Below are 26,164 nucleotides of genomic sequence, written 5' to 3'. Positions count from 1 at the left end.
TCTTTTAATTTTTAAACACTTTTTTTACTTTTAGCATGCTTCAATAGTCTCCATGGGAGGCTAGAAGCATGACATACTTGATCGGCTCTGCTACATATAGGCGATGCTCAGATCGCCTATATGTAGCAAATTTACAGCATTGCTATGAGCGCCGACCTCAGGATGGTCCTCATAGCAATGTGCCGGCAACAACCATAGAGGTCTCTATGAGACCTCTGGATGTTAAGGCAACATGTTGCTGACCCTCGATCATGTGACAGTAGTCGGCGATGCACTCGCTTCCGGCCCAGTGGCTGGAAGCAGTAGTTAAATGCCTGCTGTCAGGGTTTGACAGCAGGATTTCACTAGTTAATAGGCGTGGGTGGATCTCGATTCTGCCCGCGCCTATTGCGGTCACATGTCAGCTGTTTATAACAGCTGACATGTCATGGCATTGAGTTGGGCTCACTGCTGGAGCCCACTTCAAAGCAGGGGACTCCGACTGCTGACGTACTATCTCATTAGCGGTCGGAAAGGGGTTAATTTATGTGGTAATAACTCCGGAACAATTCAACAGATCCCACTAGTTTTTCGGGACATATTGTAGTTCTTGACAGTCTTCAGACTTCTCAGATATGACTTGCATTTATTAGTGAAGAAAACAGAAATTTGGTGAAAATTTTCACAATTATCAGACTTTTAATTTTTTAATAAGCAACATTTTTCACATTTTTTGTTACCAAGTTATAAGAGATAAAAGTTGACCAGTGATTTCTCATTTTTAGGACAAAATTTATAAAACCATTTTTTAGTTCTCACATCACATATGAAGTGACTCTGAGGGGTCTATATTACAAAAAATACCCCAAACTAACACTATTCTAAAAACTTCACCTCTCAAGGTGCTAAAAGCCACATTCAAGAAGTCCAAGAACTGAAGCAATGTTGAAGAAAAAAATGAAACTTTTACTATTTCTCTCAAAAATTTTACTATATACCCATTTTTTTCTTTATTTTCACAAGTGTAACGGTAAAAAGGACCAAAAAGTTTGTTGTACAAATTTGTTCTGAGCATTATGGTACCCCATATGTTGGGGAAAACTACTGTTTGGGCACATGGCAGGGCTCGGAAGGGAAGGAGCGCCATTTGACTTTTTGAATGTAAAATTTGCTGGATTCATTAGCGGATGCTATTTCGCGTTTGGAGAGCCCCAATGTTCCTAAACAGTGGCAACCCCTCACAATTGTGGTGTGGTGAGCACCCTGAACCACCAGGCATTTCACAGAAGATTATAACATAGAGCCATAAAAATAAAAATAACATTTAGAGCAGGAGCTTACAGGCCACTCTCTCTGGGTGACCCCCAGGTTATCTTTTGGCCTTGGGTCACCATGGAGATATAGTGACAGCGACATTGATGGGCATCTTAGAGGGAGCTTTCTCTCTGTTCCCATCTGCATTGTGCGGATGGGAGCAGAGAGGGAGCTCCCTCTCTCCACGATGTCCATCAATGTTGCTGTCATTATTGATAGTGGCATCAGAGAAGTTAAATGTATGCAATCAGTGCTAGCACCAATCATGGGCATTGCTGCAGGGTGTCAGCTCTCCTACAGAGTTGACATCCACATTTGATTGCGGTGGCACTCAGCGTGAGCCCGCTAGTTCATCAGCAAGTATATGTGTGGTGGATTGCAAGAACACAGCTACTACAGCGCTGTACATGCACTGCGGATGTCACGGAGGGGTTAATGGACATTTATTAGGATAGGACATCAATATCATACTGGTGGTGGTATTTCTCTTCAGGCCATCCTGTTCAGCTGTTTCAGTAGCTGACAAACAAGTAGATGGAGCAATGCAAATATTGAAGATTGCAGTTCTTCCTATACATAGGCAACATCTTCAAACAGATGTTTTGAAACTTTGGACCCCACTGATCTGAAATTGATAGCTAAAACTTGATTAACTGCATATAGTGCCAACATATTCTACAGCACTTCCCAATTCAGAAAGGTATATGTACTAGCTAAATCTGAAATCACAGAGTATTAAATTGACAATTTTGAAACCATGAGGGCAGGCATTGCTTGCTATGTAAGCTTGCATGCTTATTTACCAAATCTCCATGAGGACTGTGTCTCCTTCATTGTGTATGTAGCCACAACTCCACACATAAGGTTATGGCTACGTATCATACTGGATCTAAGTTCCATAGAATTGATGTGAGTGTTTTAAGTCCTTAATTCAACTGATTGATAAGAATCAAGAGTTGAACCCCCTTCATTTACTATATGCTGCTGTGCTGTACAAAGTAAATGATAATTTGAGGACAGTGTGAGCATCTTCTATATAATGGTGTGTACCAGATGCGATGCAACAACCGCAGTCTTAGACCCTAGGCAATATGATGAACCTAGAAAGCAATACTTCAAGAATAGCGTATCTGCTACAGAGAAGGTGTGAAGCACCTGGATTACCACCACCTCAGATTCAGCATTTAGGCTTCCTATAATGGATTCTTAACTCATTGATGCTCAGATATTATGTGCATTTTTTAATAACATTACAGTAAAAATTAAAGAATTCCAAGGTTAGGTTTGATTACGCCTTTCCCCTTTGCTGTAAATTGAGTGGCTGTGTACTACATAGCTGAAACCATAATTAGAGGTTTGCTTTCTGGAGATAAAATTAAATTGTGTCTACTTAAATATTCATTTCTGAAATGGAATTAAAAACTTGCCCGTGTTAATAAGGGAATTTCAACCTCTGCAGTAGAATGCTCCATCCACAAGAATATTATGATGATCTCTTAAACAGAAAACAAATTTCTGGAATGTATAAAAAATATATGATTTAATAACAAAATATCTTTTTAGTTGGCAACGAAGACACCTCTGCTTTATTAATAACATATATTCATATTAATTAAAAAGCAAGACTCGGCTTCTATATAATCTGTAAAGCGATTGTAAAATTGCCAGAGCCGTATCACTGGGTTCATTAAATTTTTTTTCGTTACGGAGTTATTTTGCGCAATCAACTGTTACTGGATGCTGAAACTCAGCATGGGGTTTTATTAGGGGATCTTCAGAATTTCTTCTTTCCTTTTTGTTCTTTCTTGATTTCACGAGTCAGCCTGGTCTCCCTTGGTGTGCAATAAATACCTAAATCAATAAGTCCACTGCTCCAGATGTGTACGAGATATTGATAGCGTTATTTTTATATACTGTGATTACTATCTGTTACAATGCTTTCATGTGGGAATCACTACAAGAATTGGGCAGTTGTAAAGTTGCTTTGCTTAATACTTTTGCAATGAGTAGCTGGAATGGAAGCTAGAATAAATCAAGACTTTTTTTATTATTTCTTTTAGACAAACACATAAGAATCTGCCTTTAGAAAGAAAGTTATATTGGGGAATTTACTAATACTGGTGTTTCATACGCCACTCTAAAACATTAGTGACTCAGTGAAAGATACAAATCACATAATAAATTTGTGCATCTTTGTCTGTCTGTAGCAAAAATTAAAATCTACACATCCTAAGGGCCCCGTTACACGCTTCAATGTCCTAGCAATCCCACCAACGATCCAACGTGGATGGGATCGCTGGGACATAGTTAGCTGATCGCTGGTGAGATGTCACATAGGCAGACTCACCAGCGATCAGGGTCAGCGAGCACGCTGGTATCCAGGGTAAACAGCGGGTATTAAAGAGCCGTGTGGCTCTTAGTTACCCGCTGTTTACCCTGGATTTCAGCTCCCAGCGGCTGCTGTATGGTGTTGGGAGCTCACTGATCGTTGGTCTCTTGCTGTCACATGCAGCAATGCGTACTGCCCAGCGGGAGACCAACGATAGATTTATGGCCCAGACCATTAGGCAACGGTTAATGATCAGCCAACTGATCGTTGATTGTTGCTATGTGTCACACGCAACAATGTCATTTCGACATCGCTGCAACATCACCAAACTGGTGACGTTGCAACAATATTGCTCACAATATTGTTGCGTGTAACATGGCCCTAAGTCACATTGCAAGGCTTGTTAAAGAGTCAATATTGACTTTCAGGATTGCTTCTTCCAGTAGGTGGCAATAGAGTTCTAGACCTGTACCTCTCTGAAGAGACAATTTGCATATTACATTTCCTACAGACGAATGCATTGCTTATAAGTCTCTTCATTCTGATATGCCAGGCTTGGCTTATCAATCTCTGCAAGGAAAAACGTTAACCCTTTGACCCAAATCTACACCAACAATGAGTTGGCATAGATCTGCGTCATCCTTCACTCTAATTTTGTGTAACTATTATTAAAGTAGTCGGACTACCCCTCCATATACAGTAAGTCTCATCTACTCTTAAAATCAGTTTTAAAAAGTGATGAGAGAAGTGCAAATTGCCCAAATTTTGGTAATAAATTAATTTCATTACATGTTACATTCTAAATCTTTAACAGTTCCCCAATCTATGATGTTTGCAATGTATCTGTCATATGTTTGCATGCTATGACCAACATATTTCCACCAAAGCAATTGCACAAGAGCAGAATTTTCATTTTTATTTTAGAATTCCTTTTAGGGATTATTAACAGCAAGAACAAATCTTGAAGTTGGGCTAGATTTCTACAAATTGTTCACTTCATGAAGTTGATGAGATATGATAATAAGTCTGGAGATGTTTTCTCCATTACAGATATATGAGTAGCGCTTTACTTACACGTAGCTCATTGGCTGTATGTAATTTAGGTGACATCTGTGTCTTGCTGGAATTGCTTCCAATAACAATGACAGAGCAGCTCCATTGTATCTGGAAGAAGATGTGTTTCACTGCCTTAAAGTGCCTGTCATTTTTCTGCCCTTCCTTAGACTGTACATATTTTCTCCATTCTCTACATTGTGAGCATATTTCCTTTCCTGATGCTATCTCATTAAGTGAACATGTGCAAAGAAAGTCATTGTGTCAGGAGATGGAGCTGTACCATCACCAATTGTGGTCGGTTGATTCCAGCTTTTCAGTTGTGTATAGAGGTGTTACCTGTCATTGTAATCCTGCCTCTGATGATAAGGAGTCTGCTGAAAACTCTTCCTGAAATGACAGGAAATATTCAGTGGGACGAAAAGTATTCAGACCCCTTTACATTTTCAACTCTTTGTTTCATTGCAGCCATTTGGTAAATTCAAAAAAGTTCAAAAAAGTTTTTTTCTCATTAATGTACACTCTGCACCCCATCGTGACTGAAAAAAAACAGAAATGTAGAAATTTTCACAAATTTATTAAAAAAGAAAAACTGAAATATCACATGGTCATAAGTATTCAGACCCTTTGCTAAGGCCGGTTTCACATTAGCGCTTTTTAAGCGCACGCACGGCCGGGGGTAGCTCCGCCCCCGAGCCGGCTCTCTGCCCGGCGTGCCCGCCCCTTGCTTGTATCGCCGCCTACTAGCGGACAGCGGCACCTGCGATCGGCGCACCCTATCTAGTTGCGCTTTGACCTGCGCTGCGCACTTTTGACGGTTTGATTTTGGCGCGCACGGCGCACGGTCAAAAGTGCGCAGCGCAGGTCAAAGCGCAACTAGCGCACGGCCTGCGCACGATCTGCGCACCCTATGCTAAAGATAGGGTGCGCCGATCGCAGGCGCCACTGTCCACTAGTAGGCGGCGATACAAGCAAGGGGCGGGCACGCCGGGCAGAGAGCGGCTGTGCGTGCGCTTAAAAAGCGCTAATGTGAAACTGGCCTAAGTATGGAGTAGAAACACCGTTTTGAGCTAGTACAGCCATGAGTCTTCTTGGGAATGATGCAACAATTTTTTCACACCCTCATTTGTGGATCCTCTGTTCTTCTTCCTTACAGATCCTCTCCAGTTCCATCAAGTTGGATAGTAAACGTTGGTGGATAGCCATTTTCTGGTCTCTTGAGAGATGCTCAATTGGGTTTAGGTCAGGGCTCTGGTTGGGCCAGTCAAGAATGTTCACAGAGTTGTTCTGAAGCCACTCCTTTGTTAGTTTAGCTGTGTGCTTAGGGTCATTGTCTTGTTGGAAGGTGAACCTTCGGACAAGTCTGAGGTCTTGTAATGAACCTCCGTTAGGCAGCAATCTAAAGTCAGAGCGTGTAGCCGCAGCTAAGTGCGAGCTGCACGAGAACAGGACTTGAGACACGTGACCACCGGGGGGCGGCCGGAGGTGGAGCAAACTCCAAAGGGAGGCCATGCAGAGTTAACCCCAACAAACCCAGGACGAAGAATGAAATACCATCCTGAGCCATGACAGTACCCCCTCACAACAGAGGGCCACTGGACCCCCAGGCTTCCCAGGATGCCTGACATGAAATGCCCAGACCAGATGATCAGCATGTACGGAGCGAGCCGTTACCCATGGTACAAGATACTAAAAGGCACAACGCACTGACCAAGAATCCACAATGCTTTCCACCTTGTACTCCATGTGACCATCTACCAAGACAGGGGGAGCAGCCCACATAGAATCCTCAGCAACTGTTCCCAAAAGATTCAGAAGATATTTGTGAAAAACATTGTAAATCTTAAAGGAGGCTGGGAGACGTAACCTAAAGGCTATCAGATTGATAATCTCGACAATTTCTTATGGAACGATAAACTTAGGACCTAATATAGCAGAGGGAACATTAAGTTTAATGTTTTGAGTGGACAACCACACCTTCTCCCCCACACTGAAAGTCGGGCTGACACTTGCTTCCTATACGCAGCAAACTTGTACCTTTTCTGAGCTTTGGTAATGTTTTGACGGGCCTCTGTCCACAACTCCTTTTAAATGCTGCACAGCCCCCTCAGCCCCAGGACAGCTGGAATCCAAGCATTAAAACTCCCCAAAATGTGGATGAAACCCATAATTAGCAAGAAAGGGTGACATACCAGTGGTCTCACTAACCAGGTTGTTAAAAGCAAACTCATCCAGAGGCAAGGCATCACACCAATCATCCTTTCTGGTAGAGGATAGACATCACAGAATTTGTCCCAAGGACTGATTTGTACGTTTGGTCAGACCATTCGACTCTGGGTGATATGCAGAAGAAAAGGACAGAGTAACCCCTAAATTTTTACAAAATGCCCTCCAGAACTTAGCAACAAATTGAACACCCCTGTCAGACACCACATTCAATGGCACACCATGCAGACGCACCACATGTTGCACAAACAGCCTGGATAGGGTCTCTGCAGAGGGCAGTGCAGACAAAGGTACAAAATGGGCTTGCTTAGAGAACCTGTCCACCACCACCTACACAACAGTATTACCTCTGGATGGAGGGAGATTGGTGATAAAATCCATGGACAGATGAGTCCATGGTCTGTCAGGAATTGGCAAAGGCACCAATTCCCCTGCCGGCTATGAAAGCTCTTTGTACAAGCATCAACTCCACTTGCAGTCATAAACTGTCTGACATCATCAACCAGTGAGGGCCACCAAAAAAAACCCTAGCCATGGCCCCACAAGAGGCTGAGATCCTGGGATGTCTACTCAAAACAGACTCATGGAACTCCCGAAGGAGCCTTAGGCGAAATGGTACAGGGACAAACAATTTACCAACCGGTTTGGACCTGGGAGCAAGAGACTTTGCCTCCAAGATCTCTCGCGCTAACTCAGATGAGATATCAGCCACAACCACCCCAGGTTGGAGAATGGAGGATGGAAGTTCGGGAGGGGACACCGGATCCAAACTCCGGGACAGTGCATCGGCCTTGAAATTTGAAACCAGGAAAAAAAAGTGACCACCGGACCTGTCTAGGAGTTAATCTTTTGGTGGACTTGATGTAAGCTAAATTTTTTCACAGTAATGGGATGAGCCGCACCCTCTAAAAAATGCCTCCACTCCTCAAAAGCCAACTTAACCGCAAGAAGCTCTCTGTTGCCCACATCATAATTTCTCTCAGCTGGAGAGAACTTCTTAGGAAAGAAGGCACGTGGTCTCAGATTGGTCAGTGATAATGTAATGAACACCAGGGTGAGTAAGGAGGGAGGCAGCAATCTAGAGTCAGTGCGTGTGGCTGCAGCTAAGTGTGAGCTGCATGAGAACAGAACCTGAGACATTTGATCACCGGGGGGTGGCCGGAGGTGGAGCTAACTCCCATACAGGAAAGAAAATGAAAGCGGGAGCTGGCGGCACCGGTAGCGAGGTCAGACAAGCCGAGTTCAGAAACAAGAGGGTAACGCAGTGTACTAGGGATGAGGCAGAAGAATGGTGCACTACAAGCCGAAGTCAGAAACAAGACAGGAACATGGTAACCAGGGGAGTAGACAGGAGGGAAGTCAGAGAACTTAGCCAAAGGTCAGAACCAGAGATATAACCGAAGTACCGAATCACAAAGCAGACACAAAAATGTGGGACAAGCCGAATCATACACAGAACAAGCACACAGGGGAACAAACGGTATACACTAGAGTCACTTAGGTCCACTGCTCAGCCGAGAACGGAAGTATCACGGACAAAGAGCCCAGCACCAGAGTGAGTACAAATAGCCTTCCCCAAACCAAAAGGGAGGCCATGCAGAGTTAATCCCAACAAACCTAGGACAGATAAGGAAATCTCATCCTGAGCCATGACAGGTCTAGAGCACTCTGGAAGAGATTTTCATGCAGGATATCTCTGTACTTGGCCGCATCCATGTTTCCTTCAATTGCAACCAGTCTTCTTGTCCCTGCATCTGAAAAGCACCCCCATAGCATGATGCTGCCACCACCATGTTTCATTGTTGGGATTGTATTGGGCAGGTGATGAGCAGTGCCTGGTTTTCTCCACACATACCGCTTAGAATTATCACCGAAAAGTTCCATCTTCATCTCATCAGACCAGAGAATCTTATTTCTCATAGTCTGGGAGTCCTTCATGTGTTTTTTAGCAAACTCTATGTGGACTTTCATATGTCTGGTACTGAGGAGAGGCTTCAGTCGGGCCACTCTGCCATAAAGGCCAGACTGGTGGAGGGCTGCAGTGATAGTTGACTTTGTGGAACGCTCTTCCATCTTCCTAATGCATCTGTGGAGCACAGCCACAGTGATCTTGGGGGTTCTTCTTTACCTCTCTCACCAAGGGTCTTCTCCCACGATTACTCAGTTTGGCTGGACAGCCAGGTCTAGGAAGACTTCTGGCGGTCCAAAACTTCTTCCATTTAAGGATTATGGAGGGCACTGTGCTCTTAGGAACTTTGAATACTGCAGAATTTTTTTGCAAACTTGGCCAGATCTGTGCCTTGCCACAATTCTGTCTCAGAGCTTGTTTTGACCTCAAGCTCTTTTGACCTCAAGATTCTCATTTGGTCTGACATGCACTGTGAGCTGTGAGTTCTTATGTAGACAGGTGTGTGCCTTCACAAATCAAGTCCTATCAGTTCAATTAAACACAGCTGGACTCCTATGAAGGAGTAGAACCATCTCAAGGAGGATCACAAGCAAATGGACAGCATATGACTTAAATATGAGTGTCTAAGCAAAGGGTCTGAATACTTATGACCATGTGATGTTTCAGTATTTCTTTTTAATAAAATTGCAAAAAGTTGTACATTTTTGTATTTTTTCAGTCAAGATGGGGTGCAGAGTGTACATTAATCAATAAAAAATGAACTTTTTTGAATTTACCAAATGGCTGCAGTGAAGCAAAGAGTGAAAAATTTAAAGGGGTCTGAATACTTTCTGTACCCACTGTAAGTCTAAAAAAGCACCCGTGACCATCCTGAAAATTGTAAGATTAATTATTTTCTTTTCATTAAAGATCATAATATGAAAAAATGTCTAACACATAAATCTGATTAAAACAATAGGTCATTTTCTGAAGATTTATTACTTTTTTTGAGGACTATAAAAAAGACTGATTAAAAAACAATGCAAAATTTTCATTCAAACTTGTACATAGTATTAAAGAAATTAAACCACATCAAGATAAAAGTAGGTCCTTGAACCATACATTTATGAAAGTTTATGCTACATTTTTAAGGGGGAGGGTCTGTATTTGTATTTTTTTACATAATTTTACCTTTCATTTATCAACTCAAGAATATTAAAAGGGGAACTGGACTAAATAAGGATTAACCATTGATGAGTATTGTTAGCAAGCTGGACCTTTTTTTTCAAGCTGTTGTTTGGTAATTCAATGCATAGATCTGCAATTAAATGGCCTAAAACCTGCTGACACACTGTATAGCGGAGCAGAACATTTTCACTGCAGCGAGGACTTATTTTTACATTGTTATTAGTATTTTCAACACTTTGATAAGACAGTTACCCAAAGTATTGCTTTTGTTATGTAGTTTTATTTTCCTGATGTATAATATAAAGTATATTCGAACAGTTTCAAACTCTAACAACAATCATTAATGCAATTCTCTGTCAGCAAATGTCGAAGTCATGTACATCCCGTAATTACTTTATGTTATATTTTGTATTACTTTTCCTGACAGGTAGAAACCGTTTACACAGCATTTCCTGTGTGACCTGGAATGAAGATATAATCTTAGCTGTAACACTTCCAAACATATTTTTATTTCAATAATAGGGCAACATTATTAGTAATAGTCCTTCTTTTAAAGACAACTTATCTTCAGGATTTTATATACCAAACTAATTGCATGTGTATAAAGGCGCCTCAATGTTAATTAAATCCTCACGTTTCTTGATCAATTCCATTTTGCTGTTTTAGAGAAATACGTAGTTAAAATTGTATGTTAATGAGCTGCAAGTGCAGTGGGTGGGTCCTGCACTTACAGTTCTCCTGCCCCTCTCACTATTCTCCGCCCACTGCCTGCCGCCTGCCTCTGACTGATAGGTCGCTCATGTTTCAGTAACAGGAAGCAGGAAATTATATAAGGGGGCAGCCATCAGCAAGTTGTCATTTATTCTGTGAAATTATGACTTGTTAGACCAGGATAACCCTATAGCAGACATCAGTCACGGTATGAATTGAGCCCATTGTGTGTATATGTGTAGACATAATGTGTTTGGTAATATACGCCATAGAAGCATGAAAGGAACATAGTCTCACAGGATTTATACACAAATGGTTTTATATATTTTCATCTAAATGTAACATTAAAAATGAAAACATTTAGTTAAGTTGCACAAAGCTGAAAAAAATTCAGAATACCCACACTGAAACGAGCAACCCCAAAAAACTAAAGTACCCTGCTTATAAATTGAATATTTGTTCCATGCACTGCATCCTATTTTTAATTAAATATCAGTGATTTTTATAAATATATCTCGAATGTAATGTTTTTCCCACTTTAATCATTTGTTACATAGCACAACCGCATGACTTCTAGACATCTGTGATGCAGTTTGTAGAATTTATGGTGTTTATACATTGGTCTGCAACTGGGAATTTAATTTTTACCTTTTCCCCATGCTACAATGACAGATGAATTCAGCGGTGTGATAGATGAGTCCTATTACCGTATGTGGTCCCCAAATACATGCTGTGTAATTTTATGTTATGATGATCCCATTCCTGCGTAGATAATACAATATGGTGCTTTGGCATCCAGGAAGAGAATTCCTTTATCACTTTGATGGAGCCCTGGTGGCAGTGATAATACAAAAATCTGCCTATGCCTAAAATGTGTGAGCCTAGCTGGTGCTTCTTCGGATGCTTTAACATCTTCTTGTCTCTCTTTCCAGGATGTGTTAAATAATTTGGGCTCCTGTGAATTGGATGAAGATGATCTCATGCTTGACCTGGAGTTTACAGAAGAGCAGCAGCTTCGGCGAGGTAAGTAGAGGAGAAAAATGGATTTAGTTATTTAGAACTGCAGTCTCATTGAGTTTCATACACAGAGTAAGTTTACTTTACGCTGAACTAAAAGATCACTGTTAAGTAAAAGCAACTGTATTAAACGAAGCAAACATTACTAATGCTAAAAATGCTAAAGTTTGAATTTTGTTTTCTATAATTCTTTATTTAAACTATAAAATGTAGAAATGATAAGAACTGCACTGATTACCCTCATTCCGTCCGACAGTGAGCCCACATCTTTCCCGGCACATGTCAGCTGTTTTTGAACAGCTGACATTTGCCTGGAACAGCCGCGGGTAGAATAGCCATCCACCCGAGGCTATTAAACTGTTAAATGCTGCTGCCAAGCTTTCACAGCGGCATTTGACATGCGATTCCGGCAATCATGCTGGAAATCCGCCCATTAATGACCTCTGTCACGTGATCACGGGTCATCAGTGGTCGGCGCCCACAGCAAGTGAGGTACTCTGCAACATACAGATGATCTGATCATCGCATGTTTGCAGCAGAGCCGATCGGGTTATGGTAGCTTCTAGTCTTCCATGGAGACTATTGAAGCATGACAAAAGTGAAAAAAGAAATGCTTTTAAAAATATAAAAAAATAAAAAGAATAAAAGTTCAAATCACCCCCCTTTCGCCCCATTTAAAAAAAAAAATCAAACATACACATATTTGGTATCGCCACATTCAGAATCACCTAATCTATTAATAAAAAAAGGATTAACATGATCACTAAATGGCATAGCAAGAAAAAAGTCAAAATGCCAAATTACTTTTTTTTGATCGCCACGACATTGCATTAAAATGCAATAAAAGGCAATCAGAAGAACATAACCACACCAAAATGGTATCATTAAAATCGTTAGCTCAGCACACAAAAAATAAGCCTACACCCAACCCGAGATCATGAAAAATGGAGACACTATGGGTATCAGAAAATGGCAAATTTCAAATTTTCAAATTTCACCGCACTTGTTTTTTTTTCCTGTTTTCCAGTACAGGATATGTTAAAACCAATGGCATTGTTCAAAAGTACAGCTTATCCCACAAAAAACAAGCCCTCACACGGCCATATACCGGGTGAGTCATAAAGGACGGACGTTTTTAAACTAATCATAAAATCGTTAAATATAAAGGACGGATGTATTTGAAGTGGCTATAACTCACCACCAGGTGGAGGTAGAGATGTGCGGGAGGCGGGGTTATGTTTGTGAGGTGAAAGCATTGTTTTTATTTTAGTTTCAGTTTAAGCTATGGTGCCGTGGACGATAGAACATCGCGTTTTTGCGTACGACAGTTTTGTCAAGAATAATGAGTGTATCACAGCCGTTCAGCGTGAGTTTCGGCGTCATTTCAATATTCACAGAAATCAAGCTGTTCCCGCTCGTAACACTATCCTACGTTGGGTTGAAGCACTCCGTACACGAGGTACACTAATGAACAAACGACCACCGGGGGCTCCACGAACGGCACGTACCCCTGAAAATGTGGAACGCGTCAGGCAAGCCATGCTGCGTAGTCCGAGTCGATCTGCTCGGAAACATTCTTTAGAACTTGCCCTCAGTAATCGTACAGTAAGGCGTATTTTGCATTTAGACCTGCATTTCCACCCCTATAAATAGGCCATTGTGCAACAGTTGGAGCGCGGGGATTACGCAGCGCGACTGAAGTTCGCACATGAGATGGAAGCAATTATTGAGCAAAACGACAACCTTATTTTATTCATGAGTGATGAAGCTCATTTCCATGTCAATGGCATGGTTAATCAGCAGAACTGCCGTTATTGGGCCTATGAAAATCCGAAAGAATTACATGAACGACCGCTGCACAGCCCTAAGGTAACGGTGTGGTGCGCTATGGGCAAATATGGCGTGATCGGTCCGTACTTTTTCGAAGGCGATAATGGCAATACTGTTACCGTGAACTCACAACGTTATATCGCCATGATAAATAACTTCTTTGTTCCTGAGTTACGACGGCAACATATCCCCATCTCTAGTGTGTGGTTTCAACAAGATGGGGCAACGGCCCACACAGCCGGAGCAACAATGAACGTTCTTCGCCCTCTCTTCCCTGGTCGCATCATTTCCAGGTTTGGCGATATTAATTGGCCTCCTAGGTCCCCAGACCTGTCCATGTGCGATTATTACTTATGGGGTCACCTCAAATCACGTGTATACAAGCTTAAGCCTCGATCATTACAAGAACTGAAGGAAGCTATTCGAGTGGAAGTTGCCCAAATCGACAGAGTTGTGTTGGAACGTGTTGATGCCAACTTCCAAGAACGCCTTTGGAAATGCATCACTGATAATGGCCACCACATGGCAGATGTTGTTTTCCACACTTGAATTTGTCAAATGCTATTAGTATACGTAACCAAATCTGTGAATACATTTATATTTAATAAATATTTAACGATTTTATGATTAGTTTAAAAACGTCCGTCCTTTATGACTCACCCGGTAGATGGAAAAATAAAAAAGTTATGGCTCTGGGTAGAAAGTGAGGAAAAAATGAAAGCGCAAAACCGAAAATACCTCCAGTCATGAAGGGGTTAATTTCAGTTTTAAAAAAAAATAATGTATTAGAAAGCTTTAAAACATATACATATAGATCGCAATGAAAAGTTAGAAAAAATGACCAAAGTTATGGTATATTTTACATTGTGACTTTTTTTCTATGGTATGAACCTAAAAAAGTTCACGATTTTAAACTTCGCTTTTCTTGAATTTGGTTAAGGGGAACCTGCTCACTATACTATGAGCGTGCTGTATTCCCCGTATGTTTGTGCAGATCAGACTGCCAATCATTGTGCTGGGGAGTAATTACAGCCTTACTCACTCCATACTGATTGGTGATTGTTAGAGCTCCTTGCGTTATGCCAATGTCTGTAAGGGCAGTTTCACACATCCAGATAATTCCGGTACCGGAAAAACTGGTACCGGAGCTATCCATGTCCGTGTGTCCGTGTGCATACGGAGGCCATCCATGTGACATCTGTGTGCTATCCGTATGTCCGTGTGTATCATTCGTGTGCTGTCCGTGTGCTGTCCGTGTATTTGAAAAATTATTTTCAATGTTATCCCTTTGACTTTTAAAAACGCACACGGACAGCATCCGTGTGCAGTACTTGTTTACATGAACCCGTTGACTTGTATGGGTCCATGTGATCCGTGCTGTTGCACAAAAACGGACATGTCAGCTTGTTTTACACACAGACACACGGTCCGTGAAAACACGCTGACATCTGCATAGACTCATTCATTAGAATGTGTCTACGTGTGTCAGTGTCTCCGGTACGTGAGAAAACTGTCACTACACGTACCGGAGACACTGATGTGTGAAACTGCCTTAAGTCAGCGACTACAGGGAGAATGAAACTTTATTTTTGCTCTGTTACTGCTGGTCCAGTAAGTCAACTAAACAGGAGTTAAATGATCTTTACTAACAAATTATGATATTTCTGCAGCTAAATAGCATTTTGGTATGTGACGGGTTCCATTTAAAGACTGCTATTTCTTGACCTTGATAAACAGTAACTCACATCACAGTCACTGGCATGTGAAACAGACACATACAGCATTGATATCTTGTGATATTAGCGTAGGCGCACTGTGTCATTGGGCGTTTTAAATGCCGTTGATGTCACTGAGAAATGTGATCCTACTGGCATCCCATGTTAATTTTATGCTTGCTTCTTGCTTGAGCTTATGACTCTTTTGTTTGTATTGTTATCTCTTCCCTCTGTTCTATTGCCTATCCCATGCTGATATGTGAAGTTCTACATGACCTTTGCATACCCCTGACATTGTTCTTATTTTGCACTGTGGATACCACACCTTATGTTTTACAGCTCACTTGGAACTTGCTTTTGCTCTTGATCAGATGCCAGATTAAGTTTCCGTTTGACTCCCTGGAATCTGTAGTACAACTCCATATCACCTTTATTTACACAGTGTCATTGCACAATATCGTGTCCACGCTCTGATCTGCTGAAATCTGGCACTCCTAATTCATATTTTGTTCAAAAACGGAATCCCAGTCTGTCTCTTTAGATCTTGTTTTAATTACAACATCATATTGCAGAGATTTCCATGGTCTCACTGGTTTTACAGTAGGGGCAGTCCATGTTTTGCATTCCATACTGCAACTGCAATGCATAACCCCACCACAGATCTTTTGACCTTAACTTGACAGCCTTTTATATGCCTAAAGGTACTGTCACACTTAGCGATGTACCAGCGATCCCGACCAGCGATATGACGCGGTCAGGATCGCTGGTACATCGCTAAGTGGTCGCTAGTGAGCTGCCACACAGGCAAGTCTCACCAGCGACATCGCTGGGGACGGGGATCGCTATTTACCTGTCAGACGCGGCGATCCTGCGTCCTCCCGCCTGGCTCCACGCGTCGCTCGTCCTCACAGCAGGAAGCGCCGCAGGAAGCTGACGGCGAGAAACAGTCCTGAACATTCTCACGCGATCAGCGATAACCAGCGGGGGAGCCGGTCGTAGGTAAGTATCACACACACAGATATCGCTAGCAATATCGCTATAACATCACAAGTTATAGCGATATTGCTAGCGATATCTCTTAGTGTGACAGGCCCTTTAGAGGCCATCAATGAGGCTATGAGGCTGTCAAGTCTAGGTCAGGAGACCTGTGGCCGGTCTGCGCATCTTATTCAGACTGAGAAACACAGCTGTGTGAATCTGGCCAAAGCATTTTCAATCTGTGAGTATAACAAGACCTTCTGTCTTTTGTACGTGGAGGATGCTTCCTTGTTATTTTTGCAACTATCAAGTAGGGGACACCTGAGAAACCTCTCTGACTCCCACCACTGCCACCAATTTGTCAGAGATCACAGCCAGGGGGGTCGTCACTGGACTCACCCACTGTTATCTTCAGAACAAACAGCACTCTGCTGACCCCTATCATCGGGACAATTACGCGATTGACGAAGAAGGCCACAGATTTTTTCCACTGATAGGCCAGTTATTGAAAAACTAACCATGAGCATATGGTATATACACCTCAGATTACAATGTATGGAATACACTGTATTTATATACCCTGATAGGATCACTGAAAAATCCACAATAACCTTAGACTACTCGCTGCCACCACCAGTTGTGTTTTATACAGGCTGACTTGAGGCTTGGTTCTGGTTCTTGTAGCGTATATATTAGGTGTGCGGGTTACAGGACAAAAGAAACATTTACATTTTATATTTAATCCAAAATGAGGCAGTGTTTATAAAAAATATACAAGCAATTTCACAACGGGGAGAAAACAATACATAATATATAGAGTTGAGCGACTTTTGGTTTTTTAGGGTCGCGTTTCGTTTCGTGAAGCCCGACTTTTCCAAAAGTCGGGTCGAGCAAGATCGTCCGATTATAGGGAAAAGTCGGGGTCGTCCCGAAACACGAAACCCAATGTAAGTCAATGGGGAATAAAAGTCGGCAGTGAGAGGAGGACAGGAAACACACCTACAGTGCCCATTTGAATGCCAAAAGCATCAATTCTTCTTACTTAAGCTTGTCAACCTTAATTAACTTCATAATACAAGTTACGCACTGAAAAATGGGGGTTATTTGGCTAAAGTTGTGGGGGGGAGGGCTGGCTGCAGGTTTTCATGTGCCCTGGGCGAAAGAGCGCCCCTTTAACACATACCACAACTCATCATGCTCCGATACGGCAGAGAAATAGCGGTATAGTACAATGAAAAATACCTCACTTTTTACATCTCATGACGAGGCCCATCTATTTCTCCATACAAAATCATTGGTCCCATATAATGTTTGAAACAGTATATGATGAGCTCCACATAATGCTACAGTATATGTTGGTCCCCATGGATGAAGCTCCACTGTCTTATGGGCCCAAATAATGCTCCAAACATAATGGGCCCCATTTCTAATGCTCTAGTGTATAATGGGCCCTGTAAATGCTGCTCCAGTGTCTGATGTCCACCTTTGGAATGTTCCAGTGTATGGTGGGCCCCATCTATCATTCTCCAGAGTATAGTGCTCCCCAAAAATTGCTGTCCCAACATTGAAAACAATCAAATAAGTCTCCTCCCTAGGGAATCCCTGTACTTGTCTGGACTCCTCGTCGTCCCCATCTTCCATCTCACTGCACAGTATTTCAACTTTGCAAGTGCTGTGATCCTGAGCAAGCAGGGGGGGCCCACTCGTTGGCGACGGCACTGGTACAGGGCCCCTGATAGTACGGTGGTGTGTCTGATGGCGGGTGGGCCGAACCTGCACTTTCATCTGCAGCTTCCTCTTTGTCACCGTGTAAGATGGAACTGTATATGGGAAGGGTAACCTGAGTTTAATCAGAGTCAGATTCAGGTCGTGTAGCGTGCGAGGGAAATGTAGTGGTCTGGGTCAATGTACCAGCAGATTCATCGAGCAGTGGCTGGGCATCAGTGCACTTGTGTCGCCCCCAGGAGTACGGTCGCCACAGTGGCATTACCTTCTTCCTAGGGAGTGTGATGTCATGCTTGGGAGCAACGAACGATCTCTCTAGCAGGTTAACTGATTGGGCGGCATTATTCCCACGAGTCATGACCCTCCAAACAGCGTTCATGAAGGCAAAGTGTTTGTTTTACGTGGGCAGTATGGTTGCAAAGCTGAACCTTAAAGGAATGTCCAGAAGGGCACCACCAGGAGTGGAGCCTACGGTTAAATTCGACTCCACCTGGGAAACCTCAACCATGCCAGCTACAGAACAGATGCACACATTGCAAGCTTAATTCCGTTAACGAACGAGACTCCGTCATGCCCCGCGGTCCGAGTCCGGCTTACTAGAGGGACACGTGAGGCTCTGGCACATGAGATTGGCCAATAACTGGTGTGTCATGCCCTTACATGTCCGTGGCTGCATGTGCGCTACACTGAAAAGGCCAGCGTTTGTCGCTTACAGGTGCAGATAACCCGCTGAACAACGTTAGTGATGGGGATCACTGATTACAATTATTACCCGCGAACAATGATTTCCCAGTAAGTGCAGGTCAACCGCAGTTCCGGAATTAGGCCTAACCGTCATTCCTGAAAAAATGAAAAACTTACGTGTGCAAACCACAGGTGCTGTAGCTTGCTTAACAGCTCGCCAGCCGTTCTCACACCCAGTATGGATTACACGTGATTGCACAAAGGTGAGAAAGGGTACCGTATCCCCAAATAACATGTATGGATAGCGTACACATTCAAAATATATGTCTATACATCAGGAGGCAGGCTCAGATGGCGTTAGGCCCAGTATGGATTGCACGTGATTGCACAAAGGTTAGAAAGGGTACCGTATCCCCGGATAACATGTATGGATAGCGTACACATTCAAAATATATGTCTATACATCAGGAGGCAGGCTCAGACGGTGTAAGGCCCAGTATGGCTTGCAAGTGATTGCACAAAGGTTAGAAAGGGTACCGTATCCCCAGATAACATGTATGGATAGCGTACACATTCAAAATATATGTCTATACATCAGGAGGCAGGCTCAGACGGTGTTAGGCCCAGTATGGATTGCAAGTGATTGCACAAAGGTTAGAAAGGGTACCGTATCCCCAGATAACATGTATGGATAGCGTACACATTCAAAATATATGTCTATACATCAGGAGGCAGGCTCAGACGGCGTTAGGCCCAGTATGGATTGCACGTGATTGCACAAAGATTAGAAAGGGTACCGTATCCCCGGATAACTTGTATGGATAGCGTACACATTCAAAATATATGTCTATACATCAGGAGGCAGGCTCAGACGGTGTAAGGCCCAGTATGGCTTGCAAGTGATTGCACAAAGGTTAGAAAGGGTACCGTATCCCCAGATAACATGTATGGATAGCGTACACATTCAAAATATATGTCTATACATCAGGAGGCAGGCTCAGACGGTGTTAGGCCCAGTATGGATTGCACGTGATTGCACAAAGGTTAGAAAGGGTACCGTATCCCCAGATAACATGTATGGGTAGCGTACACATTCAAAATATATGTCTATACATCAGGAGGCAGGCTCAGACGGTGTCAGGCACAGTATGGATTTGACGGCCCAGACTACACAGCGGAGGAGCAGGGAGAGGTAAAGATTGCAAATGCTGGGGCCCGCACGCACAAACCCTGTACCAGACCTTGCCACGCCAACATTTTCACTTGCCCCACGAGATGCATCCTCCTCCCCTAAGTAATCATCCCCATCATCCTCCTCCTCCTCCTCTTCTTCCTCCACCTCGTCCAGGAGAGGTCCCTGAGCAGACAATGGCTGAATGTCATCAAGGATTCCCTCCTCCTCTTCCTCCTCATCAACATTGGCTGCAGACGCCTGCTCCTTAAGGTGCGTCAAAGTTTGCATGAGCAGACGCATAAGTGGGATGCTCATGCTTAGGATGGCGTCGTCTGCGCTTACCAGCCGTGTGCATTCCTCAAAACACTGAAGGACTTTACAGAGGTCTTTCAGCTTCGACCACTGCACACCTGTCAACTCCATGTCTGCTCTCAAAGTGCCTGGCCGTGTATCCTCCCACAAATGCATTATGGCCTGCCTCTGCTCGCACAGCCGCTACACCATGTGCAGGGAGGAGTTCCACCTTGTTGCAATGTCGATAATGAGGCGGTGGTTGGGAAGGTGGAGCAATCGCTGCAGCTTCTGCATACGAACGGAGTGTACAGGCGACCGGCGGATGTGCGCGCACAGTCTTCGCACCTTCTGGAGCAGGGCTGTTAACTCCGGATAATTTTTGAGGAAGCACTGCACCACCAGGTTCAAGGTGTGAGCCAAGCAAGGTATATGGCTGAGTTTTGAAAGGGCTATGGCTGCCATAAAATTCCGGCCGTTATCACTAACTACCTTGCCTGCCTCAAGATGTACACTGCCCAGCCATGACTCAGTTTGTCGCTTCAAGTACTCCGCCAGCACCTCGGCGGTGTGTCTGTTGCCCAAACACATCATCTGCAACACAGCCTGCTGACGCTTTCCACTAGCTGCTCGATAGGGGGACACATCGTGTGCAACAGTGGCAGCTGCAGATGGAGTGCTCGTACGACTGCGCTCTGTGGACGAGCTTTCGCTTCTGGAGGAGGAGGAGGAGGAGGAGGGTCGAACGCCTACAGCCAACTGTTTCCTATACCGTGGGCTAGGCAGCACTGTCCCACCACCGCTGTCCCCTATGGACCCTGCATCCACCACATTAACCCAGTGCGCAGTGATGGACACGTAACGGCCCTGGCCATGCCGACTGGACCATGCATCAGTTGTGAGGTGCACCTTTCCGCTCACTGACTGCTTGAGTGCATGGACAATGCGGTCTTTCACATGATGGTGGAGGGCTGGGATGGCTTTGCGAGAGAAGAAGTGGCAACTGGGTAGGTCATAGCGTGGTACTGCATAGGCCATGAGTTCGCGGAAAGCTGTGCTTTCCACCAACCGAAAGGGCATCATCTCAAACGAGATTAGTTTGGCAATGTGGGCGTACAAACCCAGTGTACGCGGATGAGAGACTGAGTACTTTCTTGACCTACTCATAGTGTCTGGGAGGGTGAGCTGGACTTGAGAGCTGCATATGGTGGAAGTAGCGGTGGACAGGGCGGACTGAGAGAGGGTTGATGATGGTGATGGAGTTGGTGTTCTTTCTGATGGCCTAGAATCAGTCTTTCGTTGATATAACAGTGGGATTCCCTGACTGCTGTGGCCTTGCAACGACACCTCAACATTTGCTGCTGTGCTAACCGGTGGGCTTACAGTGGGGGAAACAATGTAGCGTTGCTGACTACCTTCGTTGTGATCAGTTGCACATGTGGCACTTGAGGTTTGGTGTTGTGTCCACGCTTGCAAGTGCATGCTGGTTAAATGTCTAAGCATGCAACTGGTATTCAAATTTTTCAGATTTTTCCCTCGGCTAAAGGTCTTTGCGCACTTCTTACAGATAACCTTGGCCTGATCATGAGGATTTTGGTCAAAAAAGTGCCACACTGCACTCTTCCTACTTTGGCAGACATTTTGCGGCCTAGCACGCTGTGATCTTTTGACCCTCTGGACAAGCTGTCCAGCAACTCTTTTGATGTTTGGAACCTGTCTTTGGAGTGCTCCGGGCCTGCCAGATAACAGCTGTTGCGATGTCGATGTCTGCTGTGGATGCTCCTCATCTGAGCTATTGGAAGCAGCACCCTCTTCCCCCAATGGATGCCAATCTGGGTCAACAACTGGGTCATCCATCACCTCCTCTTCTATGTCATGTGCACCTTCCTCTGTGTCACCGTGTATGGTGGTATAGTGTGCCGGAGGGGGCACCTGAGTCTCATCAGGGTCAGAATCTGGCTCTGTACACTGCGAGGACAATGTAGTGCTCTGAGTGAATGTACCAGCAGAATCATCCATCAGCGGCTGTGCATCAGTGCACTCCATGTCAGATTCATTTTGGCCTGGGTAATTCACCATTTGACTTGATAATCCAGGCATGGTATGTGAAAACAGCTCCATGGAGTAATCAGTAGTATGGCCTGCGTCATCCTTCAATCTTGGTTGGGGTGAAGGACACAAGGAAAGGTGTGGTTCATGAACATGAGCCTCCAATGATGACTCAGTGCTTTTACTTTTTACAACTGAAGAAGAGGAGGCGATAGAGCTGGAGGCTGAGTCAGCAATGTAAGACAAAACTTTTTCCTGATGCTCTGGCTTTAAAAGCGGTTTGCCAACTCCTAGAAAACTAAGCGTTCGAGGCCTTATGTAGCCAGACGATGACGCAGGCTCAACACCTCCTGCATTCGGTCCTATTTTGCTCTTGCCACTACCATCAGATCCACCACCAACACCATCATTACCAGCTGCCAACCCCCGCCCAATTCCACGGCCTCTTCCTCCAGCCTTCCTCATTTTTGGTAGAAATGTAGACAAAATCCAACAAACTATATAGTAATGTAAAACAAGGTACAAGGTGTCTATAGGACAGGGGAGATTTTGAATTTCTGCAGACACTTGTGGACACTGGACACTTTTGGATTGTGTGAGGCCCACTGATATCTGAGCGCTATGTCACAGGCTCGATGGCACAGCTGTGACAAAAGTGACGAGAGGATAAGGGAGATTTTGAATTTCTGCACACACTTGTGGACACTGGACACTTTTGGATTGTGTGAGACCCAATGAATATCTGAGCGCTATGTGACAGGCTCGATGGCACAGCTGTGACCAAAGTGACTAGAGGATAAGGGAGATTTTGAGTTTCTGCAGACACTTGTGGACACTGGACACTTTTGGATTGTGTGAGGCCCAATGAATATCTGAGCACTATGTGACCGGCTCGATGGCACAGCTGTGACCAAAGTGACTAGAGGATAAGGGAGATTTTGAATTTCTGCAGACACTTGTGGACACTGGACACTTTTGGATTGTGTGAGGCCCAATGAATATCTGAGCGCTATGTGACAGGCTCGATGGCACAGCTGTGACCAAAGTGACTAGAGGATAAAGGAGATTTTGAATTTCTGCAGACACTTGTGGACACTGGACACTTTTGGATTGTGTGAGGCCCAATGAATATCTGAGCGCTATGTGACAGGCTCGATGGCACAGCTGTGACCAAAGTGACTAGAGGATAAAGGAGATTTTGAATTTCTGCACACACTTGTGAACACTGGACACTTTTGGATTGTGTGAGGCCCAATGAATATCTGAGCGCTATGTGACAGGCTCGATGGCACAGCTGTGACAAAAGTGACGAGAGGATAAGGGAGATTTTGAATTTCTGCAGACACATGTGGACACTGGACACTTTTGGATTGTGTGAGGCCCACTGATATCTGAGCGCTATGTCACAGGCTCGATGGCACAGCTGTGACAAAAGTGACGAGAGGATAAGGGAGATTTTGAATTTCTGCACACACTTGTGGACACTGGACACTTTTGGATTGTGTGAGTCCCAATGAATATCTGAGCGCTATGTGACAGGCTCGATGGCATAGCTGTGACCAAAGTGACTAGAGGATAAGGGAGATTTTGAATTTCTGCAGACACTTGTGGACACTGGACACTTTTGGATTGTGTGAGGGCCACTGATATCTGAGTGCTATGTCACAGGCTCGATGGCACAGCTGTGACAAAAGTGACGAGAGGATAAGGGAGATTTTGAATTTCTGCAGACACTTGTGGACACTGGACACTTTTGGATTGTGTGAGGCCCACTGATATCTGAGCGCTATGTCACAGGCTCGATGGCACAGCTGTGACAAAAGTGACTAGAGGATAAGGGAGATTGGATTGCTTTTAAAAAAGCAGTTTGCAGAGCAGTGGGTAAACAGCAATGCCAGCCTGTCAGGAAGCCTTAAAAGGCAGCCCAACAACCAACACCACTGATACACCACAATATAGCCTCCCCTTGCACTGCACACACAGTGACTGGTGTGTTGTGCAGGCCAAATCGCTAGCAGCAGAAGCAGTTTTTTTTCTTCTCAGCAGGACAAAAAAAAAAAATTGGGATTGCTTTTAAAAAAGCAGTTTGCGGAGCAGTGGGTAAACAGCAATGCAGGAATGTCAGGAAGCCTTAGAAGGCAGCCCAACAACCAACACCACTGATACACCACTATATAGCCTCCCCTTGCACTGCACACACAGTGACTGGTGTGTTGTACAGGCCAAATCGCTAGCAGCAGAAGCAGTTTTTTTTTCTTCTCGGCAGGACAAAAAAAAAAAATTGGGATTGCTTTTAAAAAAGCAGTTTGCGGAGCAGTGGGTAAACAGCAATGCAGGAATGTCAAGAAGCCTTAGAAGGCAGCCCAACAACCAACACCACTGATACACCACTATATAGCCTCCCCTTGCACTGCACACACAGTGACTGATGTGTTGTGCAGGCCAAATTGCTAGCAGCAGAAGCAGTTTTTTTGTCTTCTTCCCTGCCTAACGCTCTCTCTACAGAATCAGCAGCAACCTCTCCCTATACTGAGATCGGCAGAAGTAAGATGGCGGTCGGCGTGCACGCCCTTTTATACCCCCTGTGACGCCCACCAAAGCAAGCCAATCACTTGCATGCCCTTCTGAAAGATGGTGGTGACCCCTGCCCATGTCATCACGTTGCCCACAGTGTCCGTGGATCCTGATTGGCTGAAAAAGAGCGCAAAACAAACTTTTGAAACGCGACTTTGGCGCGTAAGTCGCCGAGCTCGTGACTGACCTCATCCTAGGGTCGGGTTTCGTTTCATGAAACCCGACTTTGCCAAAAGTCGGCGACTTTTGAAATTTTTCGACCCATTTCGCTCAACTCTAATAATATACAGTTACATAAAATAAAACTGATAAAACAAAAGAAACTAATGCTTACCACAGATATGGAGAGCGCTTCTTTTGAAAAATGTCCAGCGGATGGTAATCATACATACGCTGAAGTGTATCTCTCTACAGGAACACAGATCATAATGTGTCTTGACCTTTTATCAGCACCTGAGTTACTCTCCCCATGATGACCTCACATGGGTTGGGTTGTCGTGTTGTGGAATAACCTCAACCCTTCAGGATTTTATAAAATTCCACAATTATGCGATATCTTCACTACTGATAATTGCAGAAGTTCGAGATTACCATCATATTTTTTATTGTGATTTTACTGTTATTCAGAAACTAAACATGATATGGCTGTTGTCAGTGATCTGCCCACTAATGATTTGTGGCTCATAGACAGGGGTTACAGTTACAAAATAATGCATCTTTCTCCCTGATTCATCCTGAAGCTGAAAATGTATCTCTCATCCCTATCAGAGCTGTATGAACTTTGGTATTTCAAACATTCTTTCTGAAACATATGTGTGGGGTGGTTTTAGGAAGTTTCGCCCCCAGCAGTTCGCCCCCAGCAGTTCGCCCCAGGTCCATTTCGCCCCTATCATTTCGCCCCCAGGAGGATTCGTCCCCACACATTTCGCCCCCGTACATTACGCCCCTAGCAGTTCGCCCCCAGCAGTTCGCTCCCGGATTTTTCGCCCCCAGATGTTTCGCCCCCAGATGTTTCGCCCCCAGCAGTTCACCCCTGGATGTTTCGCCCCCAGCAGTTCGCCCCCGGATGTATCGCCCCCAGCAGTTCGCCCCCCGGGTGTTTCACCCCCAGCAGTTCGCCCCCGGATGTTTCGCCCCCAGCAGTTCGCCCCCGGATGTTTCGCCCCTGGATTTTTCACCCCAGCAGTTCGCCCCCAGATGTTACGCCCCCAGTAGTTCGCCCCCGGATGTTTCGCCCCTGGATTTTTTGCCCCAGCAGTTCGCCCCCAGATGTTTCGCCCCCAGCAGTTCGCCCCTGGATGTTTCACCCCTGGATTTTTCACCCCTGGATTTTTCACCCCCGGATGTTTCGCCCCCAGCAGTTCGCCCCTCGATTTTTCACCCCCAGCAGTTTGCCCCTGGATTTTTCGCCCCCAGCAGTTCGCCCCTGGATGTTTCGC

The 26,164-nt window shown here is 44.4% G+C and overlaps 1 protein-coding gene across 7 annotated transcripts in view; it reads left to right on the top strand.

Annotated features, from left to right (window-relative positions):
- Nucleotides 1-26,164, top strand: part of CCSER1 (coiled-coil serine rich protein 1) — a 1,553,450-nt gene that overhangs the window by 492,155 nt on the left and 1,035,131 nt on the right. For all 7 annotated transcript variants that reach the window (XM_073590104.1, XM_073590096.1, XM_073590085.1 and 4 more), the window contains exon 4: nucleotides 11,621-11,711. In XM_073590104.1, the coding sequence (XP_073446205.1) occupies nucleotides 11,621-11,711 (91 nt within the window). The remainder of the gene's footprint in view (nucleotides 1-11,620; nucleotides 11,712-26,164) is intronic.

Source organism: Dendrobates tinctorius, unplaced genomic scaffold (assembly GCF_039654945.1).
Source record: "Dendrobates tinctorius isolate UK_male_01 unplaced genomic scaffold, ASM3965494v1 ptg000011l, whole genome shotgun sequence".
NCBI lineage: Eukaryota > Metazoa > Chordata > Amphibia > Anura > Dendrobatidae > Dendrobates > Dendrobates tinctorius.
Note: the sequence above shows the minus strand (reverse complement) of the source record. Positions and strands in the feature narration are given on the sequence as shown.